Source organism: Amaranthus tricolor, chromosome 7, assembly GCF_026212465.1.
Source record: "Amaranthus tricolor cultivar Red isolate AtriRed21 chromosome 7, ASM2621246v1, whole genome shotgun sequence".
Lineage (NCBI taxonomy): Eukaryota > Viridiplantae > Streptophyta > Magnoliopsida > Caryophyllales > Amaranthaceae > Amaranthus > Amaranthus tricolor.
Window position 1 is genome coordinate 20,524,965 of NC_080053.1, and position 27,569 is coordinate 20,552,533.

General features: G+C 30.3%; 3 protein-coding genes across 3 annotated transcripts; all 3 read left to right on the plus strand.

Moving 5' to 3' along the window:
- The first annotated feature begins 3,242 nt into the window (after positions 1-3,242).
- On the plus strand, positions 3,243-5,968 carry LOC130818081 (F-box protein At1g55000). Its single transcript, XM_057684115.1, has 2 exons — positions 3,243-3,720; positions 4,941-5,968. Exons 1-2 carry the CDS (start codon positions 3,322-3,324, stop codon positions 5,316-5,318), a joined length of 777 nt encoding a protein of 258 aa, XP_057540098.1. The 5' UTR covers positions 3,243-3,321; the 3' UTR covers positions 5,319-5,968.
- Positions 5,969-8,483: 2,515 nt separating this feature from the next.
- On the plus strand, positions 8,484-9,242 carry LOC130818612 (uncharacterized). Its single transcript, XM_057684776.1, has one exon. The coding sequence runs from the start codon at positions 8,484-8,486 to the stop codon at positions 9,240-9,242; it is 759 nt and encodes a 252-aa protein (XP_057540759.1).
- A 5,255-nt stretch (positions 9,243-14,497) lies between these two features.
- LOC130817661 (probable linoleate 9S-lipoxygenase 5) lies at positions 14,498-27,294 on the plus strand. Its single transcript, XM_057683495.1, has 9 exons — positions 14,498-14,826; positions 18,789-19,066; positions 20,020-20,266; positions 21,215-21,556; positions 22,374-22,459; positions 23,030-23,137; positions 23,854-24,161; positions 24,707-24,970; positions 26,156-27,294. Exons 1-9 carry the CDS (start codon positions 14,700-14,702, stop codon positions 26,910-26,912), a joined length of 2,517 nt encoding a protein of 838 aa, XP_057539478.1. The 5' UTR covers positions 14,498-14,699; the 3' UTR covers positions 26,913-27,294.
- The last annotated feature ends 275 nt before the right edge of the window (positions 27,295-27,569 follow it).

Below are 27,569 nucleotides of genomic sequence, written 5' to 3' on the forward strand. Positions count from 1 at the left end.
AAAAAATATAAAATAAAATAGAAACCCAAAAACCCCTTTCTTTTTTCCTTATTCGTATGAACTCAAGGAATCAGGCACCCATTCTTTCTCCTTCTTTAGTCGAACACATCAAGAAGCCTAAGAAGTTTTTCTAGATACTAGCTACAGACCAACACTCTTCTTCTTCATTCTCGCCATTCCCTCTAAAATTGGCTGAGTTCTTAATCTTCCTCATTCAATCCATTAATTTTCGAGTGAACCAAGCTCCATGGATGCCCTGCTCTTCTTGTAGATTGTTGGTATAAACAAACTAAGGTTTGAATCTCTTAATTTCTATGTGTGATTTTATTCTATCCTTCTCTTATTATTCTGATTTTTCCGCAAGATTTGAACCCTAGCCATCTTTGATTGGATTTTCATGTAATATCAATATTCTTGTAGGATTTTATTCCATTGAAATGGTAAATAACACAGCAGCAGCCGAAAAACCCCCTTCCTTTGATCTAAATTTTGCCGAAATGGGGGGGAAGTGAGTGAGATATGGTCTTTTCTGTTTAAGCATCAGAATCCAATCCGAAAATCAAGCTTTGAATCTTTTTTTTTCAATTCTTGATGCTGCAAACAGAAGGTAATCCTTCTTGTTTTCTTTTTATGCTTTTCTTAAATAATTATGCTCTTATTCATATAAAGGTTAGTTTCATTGATATATTTTCGCTTGCATATTCCTTTACTATATATAAAGTCCTAAATATTGATGAGTCTTGGAATTTATATAAAGTAATTAGATGAGTTCTTAATTGAGAAATTTATGGGAAACCTCAAGTATAATTATATATGTGTGTGTTAACTTTTAATTAAATGAATCTAATGATGGTTGATATGTGATCATAGGAGATTGTGATTGAGGAATTTTGGGAAGAATTCTAAAATTAAATGTAATTTGAGGTTTATGATGTATAAATGGTAAATTGTTGAATGTTGAAATGATTTGTTGGAATTATTAATTGGTATGAAATTTTCGAAGTTTAGAATATCGATAGGATGTTGGATGTAGAAAGATTATGGAAAACTTGATGTTCTTGAATATTAGGAGATTCTTGTGAAATTACTAATGGTGGATAAATCTTTGTTGTTGTTATTAATCGAATAGTTAGGTAATTGTAAGTGTTGGATATAACCTTTGATTTTATATGATTGGATGTTCTTGAAAGTATCTAGGGTTTTGTGTGGAAATCATTAGTTGAATAGATAAATTAGTTGTGTTCTTCTATTCGGATAGATTGTTATTCTTGTTTGGTTTCTTGGTTTTGAGTTTAGAAGAACATAAAAGTATTTGAATTGGAAATACAAAGGGAATTGTGGAGATGTATGATCTTTACAAGAATATAAGCTACTCTAAAGCAAGGTTATATATTTTGATGATATTGGGGGTTGGAGTTAGAACTTGCGCAATCTTTGAAATTAGAAATATTAGAATAAAAGTTCGAACTAAGATGCGGTCATGGGAGGAGATGCAATGAGTTATATGAACCTAGTTTGTAGAATCATATGCTTTGTTGTGATGTTATATTTGTTATGCTTTAGGAGGCGACATCATCGAGGAACCCTTCTAGTGATGGCGGAGAACTAGATTTAGCTCCTTAAAGCATCTTTGGTGAGTAGTAACAGTCCCTAAAATGGGTCTGGCCAGACTACATTCTTGAAAATAAACTTTTACTAAAGCTCTTTTGAAATTTGAAAATTGTTGAGACAAATGTTGTTGTGAATGCTTATGTTGATATTATGATATGGTCAATGGATCGGGTTTGCGAGCTGGTCATTGACGGAGTTGAGGAACATTGTTCCCTACTCCCTATTTTGAGGTGAATTTTCATTCAAATATTGACTAGCCTCACCTGATAATGACATAGCCTTAGAGCTATGGATGTTCCTCTCAACTAGACTCCCTGTGCGCACTTAAATCTAGGAAATTGATATTGATTTTAAACCTTTGTTTGAAATTTACTGTGTTTTGTTGTTATGGATTGTTACTTCTCATTTAGTTTAATCTGACCCTCTGTTGTTTTCAACTTTTAGCTTGTTTACAAATCAAAACCGGTCGGGAACGATGGGTTAACGGTGTTGATTAGAGTTCCAAGGATGTCATATTGAGCTGAGCATGTGGGAATTTTGTAGTTTTGTATTAGATTTTGGATAAATGTATATTAGACTCGGTTGTGTTGGTTATATTGAACTTAAAGTGATTTGTATGATTACTTTGTGTTTTAGTTAGATGTTTGGTTTGAGAATTAGCCGAGTAAGATACGTTAAAGAGCTGGTGACCCCTTTGCTCAAGTTTTGAAAGTGTTAAGTTTCTTGAGAAATGAACCCCGTAATGACTTTGTTTACTTAGTCAACGGTAAGTCGGATTGTTACAGGTAGAACCATATGATTCTATTTGGATTTTAATTTTGAAAGAAAAGATCATAAATCTAACGATCCGATCCAACATATTTTTTCAATTATTATAATTTTCTTATGTGTTGTCTTTTATTTATTTCGTTCACATACGCACATATGTTTCAAATATATTATCATAATTTCTAAGTTTTTTTTTATCGAGATGGAGTTTTAAACTAACAATTCAAAGTTTTTCATTTCATTCTTAAAAAATCAAGTGAACTAAATGAACCAACTAGTGATCATGTCTAATTACAAGTCATGACATAAGGAAATGACAATACTAAACCATCAAGCTAAGACATGATGAAAGCGTGTCGTTTTGTTAATTAATATTGCTCGCTTCATTTCACCCACTTTGCTACATTTAATCTCTTATTGCAAGAGCGTTCGAGAACAAATCTAGCAAAATAAGTAGAAATAATTCATTATGAGATAAATTAAGACTTCATTTTATATGAATTTTTAGTTAAATAAACTCTGCTCAACACTACACAATTCATCGAAATTAGAGTTGTTCATTCACCGGTCAATTTTGGGTCTTAAGTACATAATTATAAGTAAATCAATTTAAAGTCGGATTCGAGTGAAGTTCGATTATAAGGTCGGATTAATATCAAATCGCAAATCTGTTTTTAACAATACTTATCGTCGTTGGAAAATAATCAATTTCGAATTTTTACAACTCTAGTCGAATTGGGATTCTAAGTACATAAAAATAAGTAAATTAATTTTAAAGTCGAATCAAAGTGAATTTCGATTATAAATTTGGATTAATATCGAATTAGATTATTTTTAACGACACTAATCGTCGTTGGAAAACGTCGACGGGTATCCCAAAATATAAAGACGATTGTTGTCCATTTTACTCATTTTTATCAACCCACGTTTCTTTTGAAAAGAATGGAGGAAGAAGATAATCTCCTCCACGAATCCCTCATCACATCTTCCACCACAAGAACCCTAAAAAACCCCGCCATTATCACAGAAGCAGCTATTTCACCAATGAATTCAAATTTTTCAGCTTTGTTTTGCAAAGACATCCTCAGCCTCATCTTCGAGAAGCTTCCGATCACCGATTTAGCTCGTGCTTCCTGCGTTTGCAGAATTTGGAGCCTGATTGCTTCTGATAGGGAAATTCAAACAGCGTCTTTTAAAGCGCCATGGAAATTGAAGGAAATTGTTGGAAATCCTACGTCTGGAAGCTTCTGGAAAGACAATAGCTTGAGTAAGTTCGCAATATCTCATCGGATTCTTCGTGGTGATTCCGTTGCTAGTCTCGCTGTCAAATACTCTGTTCAGGTTATTTTCTCTTCGCTTATTCAAAATTTAAAATATATTTCAATTATTCTGTTGTTAAATTGGTGTTGTAGAAGATTGAATGAGAAAATTGTATGAAATATACAAATTTTAGGTTTTGGAAATAATGGAATAACAATATTGATGGATGTCGGTGTATCAAGATGTGCATAATACATACCAGTATGTGTTCCATTGCTTAATTGTTGACTATTTTAGTTAGTTTAGTGATATGTGCGCATTGGCATTTGGCTAAGCTTTTTCATGGGGTAATATGTATAGCTATTTAAATTTGTGTCAAAAAGATAAAACATGAGGGGGTTTTTACAAGCTTGTAATTCTGAAGAAATTTGCATAAGTGATGGGTCCGTTAAGGGTGGTGACTGGTGAGTATGTTGTGGATACAATGTCTTACTCGCCTTGCCCCATATCCACTGCACCCACCCCAAATCCGCCTGACCCACCCTATACTTGACCTGTAGTTACATTGCACCCGTGACTTGTTTGCTTGCTTTATGAATAACTTATTCTTCTTTAGAAAACCTTACAAACATTATTGTGTAATTTCACCATGGTTGAATTATGTGCCTCGTTGATCAATTATTGTGGAGTGAAATTATTGAGAACACACAAACATTTACCCTTAAATAAGTAACCATTCTTGGACACTATTGCGGCCAAGTCGGACAAAGTTTAATGATACTCAAAAAAAATTGTAAACTTATGTCAAAATCTTGAACATAAATAATATGGAATCCAAAGAACATGACACAGAATGCTTTTGACAGTGATTCAACATGTCAAAGCCTTCATCCCAAGAATATGAGTTTTTCCTTTTCATAGATTCCATGGTCCTTGTCGTTGAAATCCAAGAACTATCTTTCCTTACATTGTGATTTAATGTGAGTGCTCGTTCTCCCTCTCGTGCGTGTAAGTTTGAACCTTTATAGGTATCTTTGTGGTTTAATTCTAACTCAAATTGAGTATTTTATTTTGAACCATATTCATTGTGATCTACATTCTCTGAACATATTCTTTTTATTGGCAACTGCGCCATACATATTCTTGAGTTTAGATATTGAATTTTTTTGGGAAAATAGAGTAATACTGATATTCCTTCTCTACATTACTTTGATTTTCTCATGTCTCTGGTTTTCATCTGATCTAAAGGAGCAGCTGCTTAATAATAAGAATATATTTACAATTCTTTCAATGGATATCAGGTTACGGACTTGAAGCGACTGAACAACATGATGAGTGACCATGGCATTTATTTAAGGGAAAGACTGCTCATCCCTCTCAGCAATCCTGACATGCTTGTTAACAGAACATGCTACATAGAAGTTGATTTGTATGCAAAAAGAGAAGTGGTAGTTCTATATTTAGAGGGAGGTCCACAAGGGAAAATGTCTATCTGCTCTAATAGCAAAGGTGCCTCGGATCTAGTTAAGAGAAGGATTATTGAATCTGTTCGAAGGAGCATGCAGGTCGATGATGAAATTGCTCAGTACTATCTATCCATAACCAACGGTGATCCTCGAGCTGCACTTTCAGAATTCTCTGAGGACCTTAGGTGGGAAAGGTGTACGGGTCGTGTATAGACGATGGCTAAACAACAAAGTGATCTATTATCTAAGCAAAAGACTTCACCGCAGTACTCTACACCTTTGCATCATTTGTGGAACTTTGATCTGAGAGGAACGTAAATAAAGAGCTTCAAATGCCACTTTGAGTAGCCAACCTAATATCATTTGTGCAGTCCTTGCCTGATGAATCTGTTTGCCAGTCACAAGTGATAGGCAAACATTCAGAGTTGTGTCAAATTTGGTGCAACTGACGACAATCTCAATGGCGTGGCATGAGATTATTGCATGTGGATACCGTATCAGTCAAGTTATTTGTTAATAACATGTTGCTCTACTGTAAATAATTTTGGCCTTGATGTTCATAATGTCATATGTGCATTGTGCATTGTGCATTGTGCATTGTGCATTGTGCATTATGCATTATGCATTATGCATCATGGCAAGATCTAGCAGCGTATGTATTCCTGTAAGTTTTATGATTCAGTAATTATTACACAGATATGAGATCAGAAAGAAAGTGTAAAACCTCTAATTTGTTTCATTTTCAATCGATGTCTCCGATCATACATAATCGTTGATCAAGTACTTCAATTTTCTGATTGTGACTGGTGTGCATGGACGGGTTACTAGATGGTGTTGGATGCTGGGTTGATGAGCATGAGCTCTACAAACTTGGCAACCACCTTAAAGAACGTTTACGTGTGCACTAACATAAGCCTATCTCCAGTCGTTTGGTAATCTGGGAGAGTTTGAAGCTCCATGGATTGCAGTGTGGATCTTCTGCAAGTGCTGTGTACAAGAATCACACAACCTAAATGTGTAACTGGGGAATAAAGTATTGTATAGATCAGTAAATCCACTGATGGGTTGGATTGATTTTGTAGAGAAAATCGATGCGTTGGATTGATTTTGAATCAAATTGTTTTTGGTTTGTCGGATAGTTTTGTTGAACATTTAGAGTATATAAATTTAAATTTGTATATATTACCTACTTAATATAGTAGTAGGATTAAAATAAATATATTATAAGTCCAATTAAATGCCTCAAAGAATTGTGATGAATCATTTGATTCATAAGCTTTGCTTGGTGAAACATTACTTTGATTTATAAGCTTTGCTTGGTGAAACACTTTTGTTTCAAAATGAGGTATTGTTTGATGCATAATTCTATAAATAGAGGTTGCATGCCAAGGGACATTCCATTCCAATTTCATATCATTTATGATTTTTATCCTAAGAATACTCTTATTCTTTTTCTTCCTTTCATGAGATAATATTGAGAGAGTAATTAACTCTTAATATCATCAAAGTTCATAATTTACTCAACACTTGTATTTACTATTGCACTTTCCTTGTGCTAGGATTTTGTTGTGTAGATTATATCTCATTGTGAATTTCATTTATCATCCCAAACACCTTTGTGGGAGAAATATCACAATAGGAAAGTGCATGAACGCCTTCTACTCATATCAAATTTCCGAACGACTTCTTTGATTGTCACAACCTTATCTTCATGGTGTCCTTTTGGTGATTTACAAAGCAAGGAGTTTCATTGCCATCCACACAAAGAAAATACAAATCGATTTATTTTATTTGTATTTGCATTATATTTACAATAAGTTTTTGGATTTGGTTGTTCTCGAGTCGAGTTCTGATAAGCTCAAATGAGTTAATTGTTGTTGTACTAATTGATCAACATACAAACTTAATGACGAAATATTGAGTTGAAACAAGAAAATTGATTGGTGATATTGTGGATCTCAAACACAATAAAAAATAAAAAATAAATAAATAAATAAATTAAAACGAAATTACAATGATTAGAGAATGATTAAATATCGGTCTGTTTGACCCATGTTTTTCAATTTGTTTGGCACATTGTCAAATTTCAGTGCCATCACCTTTTAGTTTTCGGTCATATCTAGGTCAACTGTGGATCGAGTTAAAATTGACAAGTGTAAAGTCAATATAATTATGGATGTTTAAAGGACTAAATATTGGTCGAATCGAGTTTAAGCAAATATGGATGGGGCTAATAAGAGCCCTTTAAACTTAATATGAGCTTTACATGGGACTAGACTCAAAAAGCATGGCTCAACCCGACCTGTTTTGTACTGTCGAAGATTGCACCACTTCATTTAGCTTCTAATGTATTTCATGGACAGTATTTATGTTGAAAGTATGTTTATTGAATTATGATATTATTTGCATTTATGTTTATTGAATTATGATATTATTTGCATTTATGTTTATTGAATTATGATATTATTTGCATTTTACTTAATAAATTATCATAACCACTATTTTTACTAAATAATACTCCCTCCTATTCCTCTTACGAATTCTATTTGACTTTTTACGAATTTTAAGGAGAGTCAACATGGTTCCCTAAGAGTAGAAAAGAGAGTGGTATTATTGGTTTTTAATGTAAGGATTAAGGAATTAATGATTCCCACCAAATTCAAGCATTTTATAGCCCAATTTAAAAGCTGATTTTTTGGCACCAAAAGTCTGAACTTTTTTTTCAGTTCAAGACCAAAATTAAATCGATCATCTACTTGACTCTGAAAGTACATAAATAAGTCCTACAAGTACAATAATTTTTGGAAATTACATAAATTTTTCCGACTACAAAAGAAAATTAAATACATCAGTTACGGTATCTCAGATAGCCTTCTCAATTCTTCGACAGCTTCGGTGTAGTTGCAGTCGTTACTGATCATGTGAGTGCGGATTTTTTTGCTATTATTGACTTCAGATTTTCCAAATTACCAAAAATGACGCATTAATAATTTCATAAATAGCCACCGAATTGTAAACAACCAAATTTTCAATTTGAAAAAATTCATCACATTATCCAAATTTATTTTAAAACCCAAATTACAATGTCCAAAAACAAGGAAATCAGAAACTGCCGCCAATGAAAGAAAACCAAAATCATGTCTAGCGCCAATTAAAATCCAAAATTATCAAACACACAGCAACATGAAAATGGGAGTGACTAAAACTTCCATCAATTACAATTAAGCGCCAAAAAAAGAAATGTAAACACCAAATATCATCAATCATCACATGTAAAATAGAAGCAATAAATACTCCAAACACAATTCATTAATTACACACCCATCTAAAAAAATAGCTCCTTCAAAAAATCTAAGTACTCAACAAAGAACCCAAATCATGCAGAAGCTGCTGTCTGCATTAAATGAGAAAGGCAAACCAGTGCTAAGCACAAACAATGCACTTGCCACTGAGTTTCAAGTGTGTAGGAAAACAATCACACGTTTGTGGAATGAAGTGAAGAAGCAGATCAAGAATAACAACACCGTGATTAACCTCAACAGCAAGAGAGTGGGCAGACAAGCACCAAACAAAATCCAATTCGATGAAGAAAAGTTTAAGGCCATCAAATATGAACTCAAGTGCACTCAGCATTCAGTAGCAAAGCAGATGGATGTGTCACAAACAACGATGTGTAGGTGGAAGAAGAAAAAAGTCATAAGAAAGCACACAAACGCAATCAAACCCACTTTGAATGAAAACAAGCTACACAGGTTAAGTTTTGCATTATCTAAATGTGAATATGATGAACAAAATGATTCATTCAAGTTTAAGCCATATAATAACGTTGTTCACATAGATGAAAAACATTTCTATCTAACCCAGGAGACACAAACTTATTATCTAGCTCCGGGTGAAGTAGAACCACATAGAGAGTGTCAATCTAAGAGGTTCATTCCCAAAATCATGTTCATATGTGCTGTTGCAAAGCCAATATTTACAACTAATGGTGATGTCTTTTTTGATGGTAAGATAGAAATATGGCCATTTGTTACACAGGAGCCAGTAAAAAGAAGCTCCAAGAACAGGAAGAGGGGGGGTTGGAAACAAAGTCAATACAGTCAATTACGAAAGAGCATATTAGAGCAATGCTTATAACTAATGTGTTACCAGAACATAGCAACAACCAATTTGAACCACAACATCATTATTTTTGGGAGCATCAAAGCAAAACCAACAACACAGAAACCAACATATGAAAAACAAAACAGCAACCAACACAACAGTAACTAACACATCAACATGTTTCAAGTGTAAATCCTTCTGATTTTGGACATATTTTTGGGATCTTAAACATTGGATGTTTCAGATGTAAACAACAAATGAAAAAATTTATGTTGTTTTCAATGAAACATTTGTATTCATATATTCATAAATGAAAAAATTGGTTGTTTCAGTACTCTCAGGTACACTTGTTTATTTTTTTTGTAATCATTGAGTGGAAATCGAACATCTTTGCGCTTAAAACATTGGAAAACAATCCAAACCCTGTTTGTTCGATTTATGGTGGCTAAAAATTGCTCTCACTTAAAGTCACAGAGCAATGGAAAAAAATGCATCAAAAAACATTTAAATTAAAAATCATCAACAGTCAATATCAACATGCACCAACACGAACGGGAACTCACTTGAGAAAGGACCAAGCATATCAAGCCAATCTTCTTCTTCACAATCAGCATTCGAAAAAACAGCATCAACGGAAAAATATTCACGATCACGATACATATCAGGCTCAGGTGTGTAAATGAGTTCACCTTCAGAGTCAAGTTCTCTTCCCCACTTAGGATCAGTTTCAACAGAAGTTGAGTCATCACAGTAATCAAAAGTCTCTTCCTCAAACGACTTCAAACCAGAACTATGGTTCTCATCATCGAACCCCTTCAACTCAATCTTAGTTAGGTTAGGGTTAGGCGATTTGTAAGGGGATTTGGGGATTCTCAAATAAACAAAACTACGCGATTTAGGGTTTTTCATGGGTGAGTTGAATGGCAAGTTAGGGTTCTTCAGGGGTGAGGTCAAAGGCGACTGAGGGTTCTTCGCCGGAGATTTCAAAGGCGAACTGGAATTTTCCATGAGAAGAGATAGAAGAACACGAAAGCACAAAAGAAGAGGAAGAAGACACGACCCAGATCTAGGGTTATTAGAGAATTACAGAGAGGGAGGCAGAGAAAAATGATGAAGAAAGAACCCAGATTTAGGGTTAAAGACAGAACACGAAAACATAGAGGGAGATAAGGATGGGTAGGGTTTAGGGTTAAAAAGGGAGGGAATGGTTAATGGGTGGGTAGATTAATTAGGTTTAAGATATTTTGATTAATGAAAAGGGTGATCAATTAGTATGGGTAATGGAGGGTGTAATTGAAAATAACATAAACCCACTAAAGGCATAAAGGTCAAAAAACATACTAAAAATGGAAATGAGATAGTTAACATGACTTGACCATAAAAGTAAATGGGACACATAAGAAGAATAGAAGGGAGTACTTCTTTAGTATTAATTTACACAACTAATTAGACGACTAAATAGGAGTATCTAACAATTATATTCAGCTATAACTACAACTACAACTACTTAGATAACTAATAACTACACCCATAACTACTTAGATAACTAATCATTACACCCACAACTAATTTGTACTGAAAAGATCCTAAATAAAGTTTATTTAGAGAACAGATGTGACATATGAGTAGACTCCATTTGGCAATGTAATTAGTATTTCGTCTCTTCCACTATAGTTGTTATATTTGACTTTTTACCTAATTTAATGTATTATTATATATTGAATTATACATATCTAAAAATTATAAAAAGTTAATATTATGAAAGTATGCGATTAGACGATTCAAACAAGATCCCACTTGACTATATTTATTCTTATATATTAGCCGTAATATATATAAAATAAGTATGAATGATAGGTTTTTCTAATAAAATATTTCAAGTATAATAGTATTAAAAATATTATGTAGTGAGTATTAAAAATCTTATGTAGCGAGTTTTTCTGATAAAGCATGAATGATAAATAGTATTAAAAATCTTATGTAGTTGAGTATTTCAGAACGGAAGTAAGTATAATAGAGAATGGTGGAGAACTCCAAGTCAATCACTTAGACTAGAATTATGATTTCTTACTAATGCCAACTCAATTAGCGTCTGGTATTTGATCATTTCTCATTTTGAATAAGCCTACTACTTCCCCTTTAACCTGCACTTTGGCTACTTGTTGCCTCCTTAAATATTTTTTAATTTCCATTTCTTAAAATCCGACTGAAGTAGAATCCGCAAGCAAGCATCTAACCACATAATGAGTGACCCTAAATCATAAAATTAAAAATAAAAAAATAGTAAATAAAATAAAAATTTTTACATATGATGTGATAGTTTTTTATTCAAAATTAATAAAGACAAAAAAATTAATGGACACAAGAAATTTGATTTTATATGAAATACTAATACAATTGTATAATATTAAAACTATTTTTTTTGTTCTAAATGATATTCAAAAATTTGCTATAAATAAATCATAATCTGAACTTTTAGGAATTAGAAGGAAATATATATTTTATTGACTTTTTAAAAAACAAAATTAGGCACATTATAATGCTAAAAAGCTTTTTTGGTATAGTGGTTGGCTAGCTTTAAAGCCAACTACTATAATAAACTTAACAAAATATATAATTATAAAACATTAATTTTATAAGTAAGATTATTGACATAACTTAAAAAAAAATTATTATTTTGTATTAAAAAATAAGTAAATATCAGAGGTCATTTGATATTTGAATTGCATTTTAAGTTAAAATAATAATTAACGATTGAGATTGCAAGTTATTGAGTGATAAACGTTTGTATCAAGAAAGATTAAGCTTATCTTATTCTTATTGGATAAACGTTTGACAAATAGATTAGCGTGGAAATTGAAATGAAATCTTATATTATCTTATAATACTTACTTAAATACGCCAAACATAAAAGCCAATCACATAAAATTTCTTTAGCAAAACAGTTGGCCATAAACAAGCTCAATAATATTCCCTATGTTTTCATATATGTTTCCATTTATTTTTTTACATAAATTTCAATACAAATTTAAAAGTTAAATAATTTTAATAGTAAGTTTTAAAAATTCTAAAAAATTGATATTTAGAAAATATATATAAAGACGAATCCATTAAAATTCCAAATGAATACGCTTTTTCATATAAATCAATGAGAACTGAAAGTCAAAGTTTGAAACTAATTTTTCGTAAATTATATTTGAGAAGAAAATATGAAAACGGAGGGAGTATTGATTAGTATTTGATGCATAACACTTGATCCTAGTTTAAGGATTATATATATATATATATATATATATATATATATATATATATATATATATATATATATATATATATATATATATATATATATATATATATATATATATATATATATATATATGTGTATATATATATACATATATATATATATATGTATATATATATATATATATGTGTGTATATATATATATATATATATATATATATATATATATGTATATATATATATATATATGTGTGTGTGTATATATATATATATATATATATATATATATATATATATATACATATATATATATATATATATATAGGATCAAATAAGAAGGATTTTAAAATGAGAAGGGTGATAAAGATTTTTGTTTGAGAGTCGGCGAGAATTATTACTTGACTAGTTGAATATTACACTATATGCTTGGATAGGAGCAGTTGGAGACGTCATATTCACGTCTTAGACTACTGATGTCCGTCCTTTGACCTCTTAGTACCCTCAACCCCTTACCCTTACTGTTGCCTTTCTTTTTAGTTCTTTGTTCTCTTTCGTAGTGGTCTTTCTGTCTTTAGGCCTTCAAGTTGTCTTACTCGTGCTTTTCGCGTCTCTTTATCTTTCTCGAGTCGGGGGACTCCTTTGGCCGTGCTCTCCTTTATGGGTATGAGTTGCCGCCGTCTTTTCCTCCCCAGACCCTGGCCTTAACTTTTTAAGAACGGGATATACTAAATTGGATGATGATGATGCTTGGATTTTTCTACGGGTCCATAAATTGGTGCTTTAAATTATGCTTGCACTTTTGCCCATAGTATTTGTTAAATAAGGATAATTAGTCTACTCAAGCTCAATTTCAAAGAGAGATTAAGAAATTATTTTTAAATTTATAATTGTAATTGTAATAATTAACAAATATATTTAATAGGTTGGTTTATTCAAAAATAAATAATAGCTAAATTTATTTAATTCGGATCAAACAAATATTGATTTATGATTAACAATTATCCTATATTCTATTACATAATTTATATTCTATCAATTTGATTAGCTTCTATTAGAACTAAGACAATACTATTGTCTTCTTTTTCTTTTTTTTGTCCACATTGGAATTTTCCACTTTGAGAAAATTTTCAATAATATTATTTAGATATTTATTGAAGATAAAATATATTTGTATAAGACCTTGTTAGATTTGTTAATGTATAGCGTTTTATGATACTTTGTTTATAAGTTTATAATACTTATTTAAAAATATTAAGGTTCAAAAATTACTATTAAAATTGTTCAAAAGTCTAATGATGTTACAACCTAAAATCAATTATTAATCATAGAAAAAGTTGCTCATCAAGCTTATATAAAATAAGATTACATGTATGTCATGTGATTATTTTCTAACCGATGAAATATATGTCCCTATCATTTTGCTTCACTTTTCATTTTCATTTATCCCACAAATTTTGCAATCTTTTCTTTTTGGCAATAGTTTTATTCTCATTATTTTAATTCCATCCACAAATTTATACACTCTACATTTGAATCACTCATTTTTATTTTTTACTTATTTTTTTATCTTATTCTCCAAGTCAATTTTTCTATACATTAAATTTCACCAATTTTACGCTAGATCTAAAATGAAACCCACAAAGGAATTATACTCTTACACTCTTATCATATAGTAATAGTAATATTTAACCATTTTATACCACTTTATAAAATCCCTTTCAAAATAAAGATGGTTTCTTAAAAGTTCAAAACAAAAAAATTTACTAACTTCAAGTAGATCCCAAGAACCCAAAAAATAATGCCTATATTTAGGCCTCCAAAATAGGCTAAAAAAGCCACCTTAGCTTTTATAATTATTTATTATTCAAAGTCATATTTGAATAAAATAATAAAATCAAACAAAAGCCAAAAATTGTCATTCTTTATGTTCAACACCTTTTATACCTAACATTCAATGTTTATACACTATATAAAACCGTGTCCTTCTCCCTTATAAATATAGGCTTATAATTATAAAAACCCTACATCATAATTAACTTCTATTCATTATTATTCATATCCTCTTTAATTTTCATTCGAAATTATACCTCTATTATATTATTATTAATTAATTAATATTATTTTATTTTTATATATACATAATAAAATATATTCTAGAATAATACTCATAATAAGATAAATATTTACTAGGATTTCTATACTAGTATATTTAATAATATATATAAATTAGAAATAATTTTATCATGATGAAGGGAAGAGTGGTGTTGAGAAAGAAGAATGTATTGGATTTGCAGATCCTTCATGAAGTTGATGAGTTGCTGGGAAATAAGGTGTCATTTCAGCTTGTTAGTTCTGTCCATGCTGATCCAGGTACTGTCGTATTCATTTTGTATCATTTTGTTGAAAAAACTCTGATATTGTAATTTAAATGATACAAAATAAATAAAACAAAAGAATATATAAACAAATTATTTGATTGATAAATTGAATTCTCGTATATAAATAAAATATTGTTTTTCTAACCTACGCATAAGGTGCATAGATATAGATTACTAAAAATAATTTGTAATATTTTCCATAACTAATCGGCAAATGCAATAAATTATTAGAGAATATTCCAATTATTTTGAAACAAATTTTGACATATTTTGTAAACTAAACACACGAGATCTATAGGTTAAAACAATGGTACAAATACAATTATATATGTGAAAGTTGATATAGATTAGTGTGGCAAATGGATGATAGCCGATTATAGTGGTTGATTTGACCAACTAATTTTATTAACTGCTTTAACCAATTGATTTTGATCCCGTTGCTATAAACAGCTTGTTCAAAAATAGGTTATTCGTATCAATAAGTTGTTTCAACTAGCTAATTCATCAAACACTAGCATTAGCTGGTTTGACTGTTTATATCAAAATAAGCTAAAACTGTTGAATAAATTAATTTGCCAAACACCCCTAACACCTCTGTCGAGCGTCGAGTGTTCGATATATGTGAAAGTTGATATAGATTTATGTACTCTCTCGTTTCAGCGTCTCTATTTCTCCCTTGTTATTTACTAACATAATAATTTTTCATAACTCCAGACAAAAAATATGATTATTATTTTTAATTTGTATTAGGTAATAATTTACGAAAACTTGTTTTCCATAAAAAAAATTTATATCAAACCAAACACCTCTTATATTTTTTTTGATATGAACGTACCTTTTTTATACTTGGATTAGTTATTTGAGTATACAATAATATTTTATTACTCCAATACTATTAAATGATCAAATAACAATTTTATCTGAATATATTTTATATAATTTGAACGAACGAATACAATGAAAAACATATACCAATTGTTATATATATTGTTAATCAATTTGACGATAATTAAAGTTTAATTTCTAATTTTACTCTACACGTTTTTTTATGGGCCGACCTAATCAGAGATGAACTCAATGAGTTTCTCAGAAGAATATGTGAATTTGATATCATATGTATTCCAATATCCTTCGTGTATATTTTAGTAGTATTATACATTATTAGCTAGTAGTAGTGTTTTAGTAAAAAAATTACTAGATTAGTATTGGCGTATAACATACACTGATTTTAGTTTTTATTTACAATTTTAAAGAAAATTAAGTAATTAAACAATATTGTTAATACAACTAATTAATTAAATCGGTTTTTACTTGTCATTCATTTTAATTTATAGAATCATTTGACATAAATAATAGTAAACTCATTAAAATCAACGAGCATATGATATTTAATAATAATAATAATAATAATAATAATTATACCATCACAATGTGACACATAGTACTTGTGACATAAAATCAAATAGTGCTTACATCATTATAATGCTTACATTAATAAAAATATTGATTATCTATCCTAATATCGATAATGGAATCCACCTATGCATGAAGCTAGACAAAAAAAAAAGAATTGAACAATTATAAAACCTTTTAAGGAGTTGTTTGGTACGAACTTTTTAATACCAAGTAAGGGATTTAATTATAATTACTTCACATTTTTTGTTTGGTATGATATTAGGTTAACCCAATCCCTTTCTTGTGGGTAATGAATACCCTTATATTGTTACTACTCATTTATGACATGTAACAAATTTCCTTTCTCAGATCAAGTGAGTATTTTCCTTATATTTTCATACCAAACAACATATAACTACAACCCATACTCTTACCCTTACTCCTCTTTATCATTTCCCTTTCTATTACATGTTATATTCCCATACCAAACACCCCTATGTAAAAGTTTTAGTGTTAGCTTTAAAATATATTAAATTTTATTTATAGGTATAAGTTATCGTCGTCTTTTCCTTTTCAGACCCTGATTTTAGTTTTCTATGAGTGGAATATATTGGGTAGGATGATGATGATAATGATGATGATTAATTAAAATGATAATTTATTTAATGTCTTAATGTTCACACAAAATTTATCTCTATAGCCTATTTATTATAAATATATAAATTTTTTTATATTTATCTTAAATATTTTTGCTGCACTAAAAGTATAAAAGTCAAATTTTTAAAAAATAATTAAAAAGTGAAATTTTTAAAAAACAATGAGCAAACGTAAAATTTTCCAAGATTTTAAGGTTAATATTTTAAAACTTCTATAAATTCTTGAATCTTGATTCAATTGACAAGTATAGACGATTAGGATGCGACGTAGCAGTTAGTATTACAGGCATGAATTATATGACCAAATCCTCTTTTTAGGTTTAGGTTAGTGGAAATTAGTCAAAACACGATTTAGAAGATCCTTATTTAATTACTAATATATAAACACTCATGCAATAAACACAATTTTTAGTATTAATTACTTTATAAGAATAACATTATTAGAATAATGAATGAAATATATATTATGATTATTAATTTTTAATTTGAACAATTTAAATGCAATAATCGTTATATTAATTTATTGTCTATGTTCTTTTAATATTCCTACACAATTCACACAAAATTTTCAATTTGATTTTTACGGTGTAACAAAATTAAAGAGAATAATTGAATTATAGACAATTCAATGTGAAGAATATATGATCCAAGCATATGTTATAAAAAACTATAAATAAAATTAAAATAAATAATGATAAATATATATTAAGTTTGTACGCAAAATAATTTTGTAATATGAGCAAAGAACGGTCAGAAGTCAGATTCGTCAACCACAATTCGGTAATGGTGGTATTGGGGTGGGGAATGGTGGTGTAACTGGTGTTGGGTTGTAGAGCCGCCTTGAAAAATTTTAAGGCCCTATGCAAAATATTATTTTGCGTCTTATTTATAATAAATAAATTTATTTTATTAATAAATTTAACATATTTTTTTTATTAACTTTTTTATATACGGGAGAAAGAAAGAGTCTTGTGCGGTCGATCACCTCGCACACCCTTAAAGACCCCTCTGTTGGGGTGGGGTAGAGAGATGTTGAGAAAGAAGGGTTTAATTGGGGCAATTGAGTAACTTAGGTTAGATTAATGAATTAAATTGAAAGTTTAAGGTTATTTATCTTGGTCAACGGTCATTTAATGGGTCATCCGATGAAATAGCTGTATTAATTCGTGTTTGGTAATTTAAAGGTTATTTGTAAAAAAAAAATTCGAAGCTGTTTATCTAAAATATTTAAACTTCAAAATTGTAGTTGGTAAATGATCCTAATAATATTTATATTTTTAGTTTTTAAATAATAATAGTAATATTTATGTTTTTGAGTCAATATTCATATTTTTAGTCATTGCCTGAAATTATTTTTAGCTGAGTTAATTACAACTTATAAATTTAATGTTGTTTGGTCAAATTTAAAAAGATGAAAGGTACATTTTTGAGGGTGATACTCACTCTATTCTAAATTTTATAGCCCTATTTGTGTTTTGATGTTTTTTTAGGAATATTGATTTTTGTTTTTGATGTAAAATAAATACTTTCTCCGTCTCATTGAAATTGCATTATTTTACTCAATTATATGAGAATTTTTATACTCAAATGAAGTTATTTCAATAAGTCAGAAGGAGTAATCTATAAGACTAAATCCATATTATTACTTTTGCATACCCTTAAGGCCTAAAATTCAATTTAGAAGTAGAGCATCGAGTCTTGTCTTAGTTGAAACAAATATCGTCTTTTCTAAACAAGATCATGAGATAAAATCTGGCCCACCTAATCCTCTACTTCTCTCAACCTACCCTATAATTCAAAAAAATATTCAATTTAGAAATATATTTATTTTTTTATTTGAAGTAAATTATTTTAGTAACAACTATGATCAATGCATTAACATGAAATATTTTGTGTTTTGCAGACAACTTAAAAGGAAAAGTTGGAAAACCTTGTTATTTGGAAAAATGGCTGGCAAAACCAAATGACTCAGACGTTGTATTTAACGTGACATTCGATTGGGATGAAGAAATTGGTGTGCCTGGTGCAATAATCGTTAAAAATGAACACCACCATGAATTTTATCTCAAAACTGTCACTTTACATGATGTTCCTCGTCATGATAAACTTCACTTTATTTGCAATTCTTGGGTATATCCTACTAAATACAATGACAATGATCGTATATTTTTCACCAATAAGGTATTTTCTTACTTATCTACACTTTTTACTCATAGAGTATACAACAAATAGTATAAATATACACTATAACATTGTTAATAAGTTTATGATTCAATTCATGAGACAGTAATATAATTTATTAGACTATATAGCGTACTTTGAGATTTTTATCATAAGTTTAAGTTTATAGTTATACTCAGACATAATTACAAAACTTTTTCATTTGAGAAAAAGCCGAATGTTTTCCACTAATATGATATTTAAAATAATCCTACACTTCTAAAAATTATATAATTATAATTTTCTCATAGTAATGTTGAATTAATAACTCACATGTGATCTCATATTGAAAAAATAAAGAGAAATCGACTAACATTTAAGTTTGATGTGCTACCCTATTACCAATTGGTTTTAAGATGAAACTTAATCGAATTTGTATGGGTCTTGTAATGTACAAGCCAATAACAGATTGATTGTGCAGTTGCCTTCATAAATTTAACCTAAGTTTATACTCTAAATTTTTGCCCCCTTATATTCAGCTATTCTTGTGAGAGACCGTCTTTTAAAGAGACGACCTCAAAACAAAAAGCCCCTAAAATCTTAATATTCATTTTTAATGCCTACTTACATTATCTTAATGCATACTTACAATACACTTAATGCCCACCGAAAAATTATTTAACTGTCTACTTACAATATTTTTAATGTCCACCAAAAAACTTACCCTACTAGCCTACTTACCATTATCTTAATGTCTACTTGTAATATCTTTAGTGCCTACTTACATTATACTTAATGCCTACCGAGTAAGTACTTACAATATTCTAAATGTCTACATACAATACTCTTTAATGCCTATCGAAAAACTTACTCTATTTTTCTTTTTCGGACTAGTCCAATTAGCAATGGTATTAAACATGAATTTATTTTAATAGTTTATATGATTGTTGAATGTTACATGGTTGTAATACTAGGTGTATCTCCCTCACGAAACACCCGAACCACTACGCAATTATAGGGAAGAAGAATTACAAGTTCTAAGAGGAAAAGGGAAAGAAAATGCAATGTTAAAGGAATGGGATCGTGTTTATGACTATGCTTTGTACAATGATCTAGGAGATCCAGATAAAGGTCCTGAATCTGCTAGGCCTATATATGGAGGGTCTATAGAATATCCTTACCCTCGCAGAGGAAGAACAGGACGTCCACCTACAAACACAGGTTACACGTGCATCTTTCACTTTTTTCTTCATTAGTTTTCAAACGTATAAGATTTGAAATCAACCTGATTCAAAATTAATCGATGAGAAATCTAATCGATTGACCGTTTTGACAAGTGTGACCAAAATAGAAATGCACAAAATTAGTCTTAGTCGTGTAGTTGTCGTTTTCATAACTCTTTCCATGACCTTTGATTAGTAAGGGTAAAAGAGGCTATTGCTTAGAGTTCCAAAGTTTTAAGCTCTAAAAATACATTTTCAAAAGTAAGGTTGACATTAACTTTGAATTAAATTTTAATATAATTAATATTCTTTCCCATTCACCCCGATGTATCCCGTTTGACTTTTCCTAGTTTTTAGGTGATTAAATGGGACCATATGTGAAAGAAAAAAGTACAGTGTTGGGTAAAGCAGAGTTAGTGGATGTAAAGGAGCGAAAAAGTTAAATTTAGTAAGGGTAAATTGATAAAGTTAACATACCAAAAAAATGAGAATGACACATTTACGATAAATTGATTAAATAAGAAAATGAGACATTTTTAGCGCGAATAGGAGGGAATATGAGTTATTAGGGCTTTTCATAAAATAGATAAATTATGAACAATATTATTTAGAGCTAATCTTGTGAGCGACCATTTCAATATGAGACTAATAGCTCAATCAACCCAATTATAGTTTTTTCCAATACGCGATCAGTATTTGATCTATTTAAGGTCATAATTAATATCTTTAACGTCAAAATTAATTTCTTTTATAAGTTATAACTAATCATTTAATTGATCATATTATATATAATTGATCACTTTAACGTCGAAATTGAAAACATTAAAAAAATTAATGCAATCAAAGTGATAAACTTGTAAATACAAATTCATCACTTTATATCAAAATTGACCACTTTTAGATCAAAATTGAAATTTTTTTATTGATTTCTTTTACTAAATTGCAGATCCAAATGTGGAAAGCAGGTTGCCATTGATTAAGGGACTAGGGATCTACGTTCCAAGAGATGAACAATTTGGGCACATAAAAATGTCAGATTTCTTAGGTGATTCAGTGAAGTCATTATCACAGACCTTTGCTGGTTTGGTTGGATCTGTATTTGACAAGACACCTATCGAATTTGATACTTTTCAAGATGTCATGAACATGTATGAAGGAGGAATTAGATTGCCAGAATCTTCATTTCTGGATCAAATTAGGGAAAATCTCCCATCGGAATTCCTAAAATCACTTCTTCGATCTGATGGAGCACCGTTTCTGAAATTCCCATTGCCTGATATAATCAAGGGTACTAATTATATTATAATTATAATTATAATCTTGCTTTTGATTTACATAAACACAAATTTGTTATTAATACCGTCTCACCGTGAAATAGCTAATGTGAGCTGACTCGATTTTTATTCAGCTAGTCTTTTGAGCTCTTATGCCCAGTTCATTAAAATTTAATGCCTACTTATCATATTCTTAATACCTACTCACAACATATTAAATAACTCCTTACAATATTTCAAAAAATATATAATGGGTCGGTCCAATTAGAGATGGTCTCTCAAAAAGACCGCCTACTATTAGGCTATTAATCCAAGTATGAGGCATGTCTTAAGGTGAGACTGTCTCATACAAGAATTTGTGAAAAAATAGTTTTTATTTAGTTATTTATTGTTTAAGTTTAACTCAATTAATTTTATTTGAAACATAAATGATTTGGGCTGTTTGTACGGGTCTATCTCACAGTGAGACGGTTTCATACAAATCTTGTTGTTACACAAAGTTTCAAATGAGAAGGTCTTTGTTGGGCTAGCCTGACCAATGTACATTTAGTTTCTTAGCGTAATCACTTCTAACCTCAAAGTGATTAATTGCAAATTTAAAGGATTGTTTTTTATATTCTTAAAATGATCATTTATAACCTTAGAATGATTAATTTGAGGAATGAGTTAATTATATGGACTCGTTTCATAATGAGACGGTCTCATATAAAACAAGTTGTTGATTTATTGACTCATGTGGCAGACCTCAATCTCGCTTTGAAATTATTGTTTGTATTATTGGAGTGTTTGTTTGATTTTGCTATATATGATGTTCTTAACTTTCTGATGCAGAGGATAAGTCAGCTTGGAGGACTGATGAAGAATTCGCAAGGGAGATGATTGCTGGAATTCATCCTCTTGCTATTCGTCGTTTGGAGGTAATTTAGGCTTGTTATGATGAAACAAACGCAAGAAAGAAATAGACAAAATATAACGTGATTCGGTAACAATGTGTTAGTTATGTCCACCAGAGTTAAGAAAGTCCACCAGAGTTAGGATAACAAATTTCTTTAATACGTGTAAAAAAAATGATACAAAATAAAAAGGCAAAAAGATTTATATAAGATTCCTATAAACTTTAAATAAAATAATTAAATACACTAAAACACCTAAATCTATACCTAATTAGATTTAGATGGATTCTAAATTTCAAGTTCAGAAATAGAAATAATTAAATTATAAAGGAGAAGGCCATACTGAATTTTGTTCTCCTTTACACCCAAATGAAAAGAGAAGGAAAATTATGGAAGAATTACGGTCTCACCACGAGATGTTTTTTATACATAAGTTAAATAGCCTAACTAATACAATAATCTTATTTTGAGATTGTCTCACCGAGAGACAGGTCTCTCACAAGAGCTTTTGTTTAATCACAAATTCTAGTGCTTATGTGATATTAGAACTATGCATGAGCTATAACAAGCTAAGTTTTCTATGTCAAAATACAGGAGTTTCCTCCTACAAGCAAGCTTGATCCCAAAACATATGGCAACCAGAGAAGCTCAATCACTGAGGAAACAATAGCAGAAGACCTGGAGGGTTTAACTGTTGATGAGGTAAAACATGTTCAACATAAACTTTCCATCCTATAATTATTATATTCTAAATAACTCATGTGCACTCGTTCTTCATGTGAAGCTTCATTAGGTCTTTTAGGGGTGGAAGCCAATAATTGACACTAGTCCGCCTTAAGGGAACGGAATTTATACTATGTTCTTATGTTTAAAATTATAGTAAACTAGTATATAAACTCGTGCAATACACCGAATTTATTAATATGGAATATATAAATATATAATTTCAAAGAATAATGCAAGAATATATTATCATAATTAAATTTGTAGAATACATGATTTTTTTATAATAAAAATTACATCTGATTTTTTAAAAAAAATTATTTATCTATTACATCAATTTTTCATTCAATTAAACGTATCAAATCCTAGGTTAGACATATAGAATTACTACAATAAATTATATAAATACTTTACCTAATTTAGTTCCAATTTTTTAAAAAATCAAATTCTAAATTAGATAATAAATATTATCATGTAATCAACTATTATCCACTAAAATAACTATCTGTCAACATTTCCTACGGATAATATTTGTCATTTTTTAACATTTTTATTAGTATGTATGATGATTATATCAAAAAGACTATTACAATTATGTGCACTCTTTATTCACGTGAAGCTGCATCCAATAATGAGATTAGAAAAAGGAAAGGGTGTGTTGTGTGTATCTAACTACGTATTTACTAATGAAATAGGCAATGAAGAGTAATAGGCTATTCATATTAGATCATCATGATACAATGGTACCTTATATAAGGAAAATCAACAACCACACTGATTCAAAAGTTTATGCCACAAGGACACTACTATTTCTAAAAGATGATGGAACATTGAAGCCATTGGCAATTGAACTAAGTCTACCACACCCAGATGGGAATGAATTTGGTGTTGTTAGCCAAGTATACAAACCAAGCACAGATGGAGTAGATGGCTCGCTGTGGCAGTTAGCTAAAGCATATGTAGCTGTTTCTGACTCGGGTTACCATCAACTTATTAGCCACTGGTACTATACGTAACTCTTAGTCTTATTGTCATATAAACACAAAGATTTGTTCGTGTTAGAGTATATAACATATGCTGGGGTTTCAACCATCAACTTAAATTTTTGGTTGAGTTTCCTAGACATGGTAACAGAAGCCAACGCAGAGCCGCCCCTATAGGGGGTAAGAAGGGCCTGTGCCTCGGGCCCAACCAAAAAAGTAGAAAAACGACGCTTTAATATTTAATAGTTAGGGACTATGTTACTTGGACTCGATTACTGATGTTAAATATTTAATCCTGTAATTAATGTTTCTTCCCGTGCCTCTCAAATCTCAGGGACGGCCTTGAACCAAAGTGACAAAAAGGTCACAGGTTCAAGTCAATCACCCCTCAAATTCAAGTGAGATATTTCGCACCAGATATATAGAGGGTCTGTGTTGCGCCCTAACTTCTAACCCAAATGACTCTCATGTGATGTGAGGGGACGTGTTAGAGTATATAACATATTCTGTAGCCTTAACCATCAATTTAAGCTTTTGATTGAGTTGTTTTTGGGATTCACTACAGGTTACATACACATGCAGTGATGGAACCATTTGTAATAGCCACAAATAGACAATTGAGTGTGCTGCACCCTGTTTACAAACTTCTGCATCCTCATTTCCGTGATACAATGAACATAAATGCTATAGCACGACAGGTTGCCCTTAATAATAAGGGATTGTTTGAAGAAGCAGTTTTTCCCAGAGCTTATGCTGTGGAATGGACATCCAAATTGTACAAAGATTGGGTCTTCACTGATCATGCTCTTCCAAGGGACCTTCTCAAGAGGTAACTTATTACCTAATCTAATCTAATTTTTACACAACTATGTAGCTGTGTAATACTAAGTGAAATTTGTGAGATTGTAACAACCGCAAAACTCTGACCCTCAACAAATAAGTAATCTAGTAAAAATATATTGAAAAACTCTAAATAATCTCACTTATTACCCATTTGCTATAAATAATCCTTACTATTGATTATTTTTAAATAATCCAACATTTGTATATTATTTGCTGACAATACCTCTTTTTACATTTTAACCGACTATTATAGTTACCTACTAGTCGTTATACTCACTTCTTTTTCTCCCTTATGCTTATTCGTTGGTCAAACTCCTCTTTGGTGGTAGGTACCTATAATAGCCGGTTAAAATATAAAAAGGAGTGTTGTCAGTAAATAATATACAAAAGTTGAATTATTTAGAAATAATTAATAGTTGAGATTGTTCACAGCAAAGATCAGTTTTAATCAATATATCAATTACTAAAATTCAATTAGAATCAGTAAAAATTATCAATTTTAAACTTTCAATCGGTAAAAATTAGTTAAATCAGTTAAACTAAACAAGGTTTAATCATACATATATACTAATAAAAATATTGAAACATGACAATGTTATCTTTGAAGGAGCCATGACATCATATCATGTATACTAATAAAAATATAAAAATTAACAATCATACATACTAATAAAAATATTAGTAAATGACAATTATCATATCATACATACTTATTAAATCATATATACTAATAAAAATATTGAAAAATAATAAATGTCATCTTTAGAGGAGCCATGACAAATAAAATTATTTTAGAGTATGATAATTAATTACATGACATTATTTACATTATTTGGAATCTGTTTTTTTATTGGAGCTAATTGGGTAAAGTATTTATATGAATTTATTATAGCAATTCTATATACCTAGCATAAAATATGTATTTAATTGAATAAAAAAATCATGTATTCGATAAATAATTAAAAACAATAATAGTATTTAATTGTTATTTTAAAAAAGTCATATATTTAATAATTAATCACAATAATATATTATATATACTTGTATTATTCAGATCTAAAGTTACTTTTATATATTCTTAATAGTACGAGTTTCTATATTAGTTTATTGTAATATCAGTCATCGGGCGTGCGTATATTCGACTCATTTCAAGTTTTCACTTTTTACTCAGAGGAATGGCAATAGAGGACTCAAAAAGCCCACACGGATACAAGCTGCTCATTCCAGACTACCCGTATGCCGTCGATGGCTTAGAAATTTGGTCTGCAATCCAAACATGGGTTAACGAATACTGCTCCTTTTATTACAAATCAGACGATCTAGTCTCTAATGACCCAGAATTACAGTCCTGGTGGACGGAAATCAGAGAAGTCGGCCATGGCGACAAAAAACACGAAAAATGGTGGCCAAATCTACAAACCCTAAACGATCTTACACAAATCTGCACAACCATTATATGGGTTGCATCCGCACTTCACGCAGCCCTAAACTTCGGACAGTATCCTTACGCAGGATACGTACCAAACAGACCGACAATAAGTCGCCAATTCATGCCAGAACCCGACACTTTTGAATTCGAACAGCTTAAAACGAACCCAGATTTAGTGTTTTTAAGTACAATTTCTAGTGAGCTTCAGTCATTGGTGGGTGTTTCATTGATTGAGCTTTTGTCTAGGCATTCTTCCGATGAGGTTTATCTTGGGGAAAGGGATGATATTGATGAATGGATAGATGATCGTTCACCATTGATGAGTTTTAAGAGGTTTGGGGAGAGGTTAGTGGAGATTGAAGGGAGGATTGTTGAGAGGAATCATGATGGGAGGCTTAAGAATAGGGTTGGGCCTGCTATGTTGCCTTATACTCTTCTTTATCCTTCTAGTGGTGCTGGGATAACTGGTAGAGGTATACCAAATAGTATTTCTACTTAAAAGAATCGAATTTTGTCTCAATTCATAATATTAGACAATAATTAAAAAGCCTAATTTCCAAGACGATAAATATTAAATACATTGAATTGTCTTGGGGCTAAGGATTTGATGAAGCAGAAGGAAAAACTCTAATGTATTACTCCAAATTCGATTATTTTAAAAAGTAAAAGATTCAAGTGTTCATCTTTTTCGTACTAGTATATGTAGGAATTAATTTATTATACGTGGACTAAATAGAGACTACGATAGAAGTCTTAACTGGTGATGTACAAGAATAATCCTATGGTGGTATTAGTTAGCGTATTGTACAAAAGTAATATGATTATGTTTGAGATTTATTATGTTGATTTAATGAAAGAGAGAATTAAATTCCGAATCAAAATGATCTGAAACTAAATTTTAATTAATTTGGATTAAAGTTGCATGCTCAAAATAACCCTTAAAATTGCCAAATTAGTTATGAAATTTTTTTATGTTTTATCATCATAAATCCTAAATTCAAGAAAATAAAGCATGAAACTTGATTTTTTGCATGATTTAGTTTTAAAATTACTCCATTATTGTTTCTATTGCAAAAATCTACAATATGATTGTTGATATGCATCATGAATTAAACAATAAAGCCAAAATTAAATTTCAAAACTCAGAACCCTTAAA

Excerpts from the sequence above, each read along its gene's own strand:
- LOC130818081 (XM_057684115.1), top strand. The coding sequence starts at position 3,322 with ATGGAGGAAGAAGATAATCTCCTCCACGAATCCCTCATCACATCTTCC. Across the intron at positions 3,721-4,940 it reads CTGTCAAATACTCTGTTCAG|GTTACGGACTTGAAGCGACT; the intron begins GTTATTTTCTCT and ends AATGGATATCAG.
- LOC130818612 (XM_057684776.1), top strand. The coding sequence starts at position 8,484 with ATGCAGAAGCTGCTGTCTGCATTAAATGAGAAAGGCAAACCAGTGCTA.
- LOC130817661 (XM_057683495.1), top strand. The coding sequence starts at position 14,700 with ATGATGAAGGGAAGAGTGGTGTTGAGAAAGAAGAATGTATTGGATTTG. Across the intron at positions 21,557-22,373 it reads ATTGCCTGATATAATCAAGG|AGGATAAGTCAGCTTGGAGG; the intron begins GTACTAATTATA and ends TTTCTGATGCAG. Across the intron at positions 24,971-26,155 it reads CCAAGGGACCTTCTCAAGAG|AGGAATGGCAATAGAGGACT; the intron begins GTAACTTATTAC and ends CTTTTTACTCAG.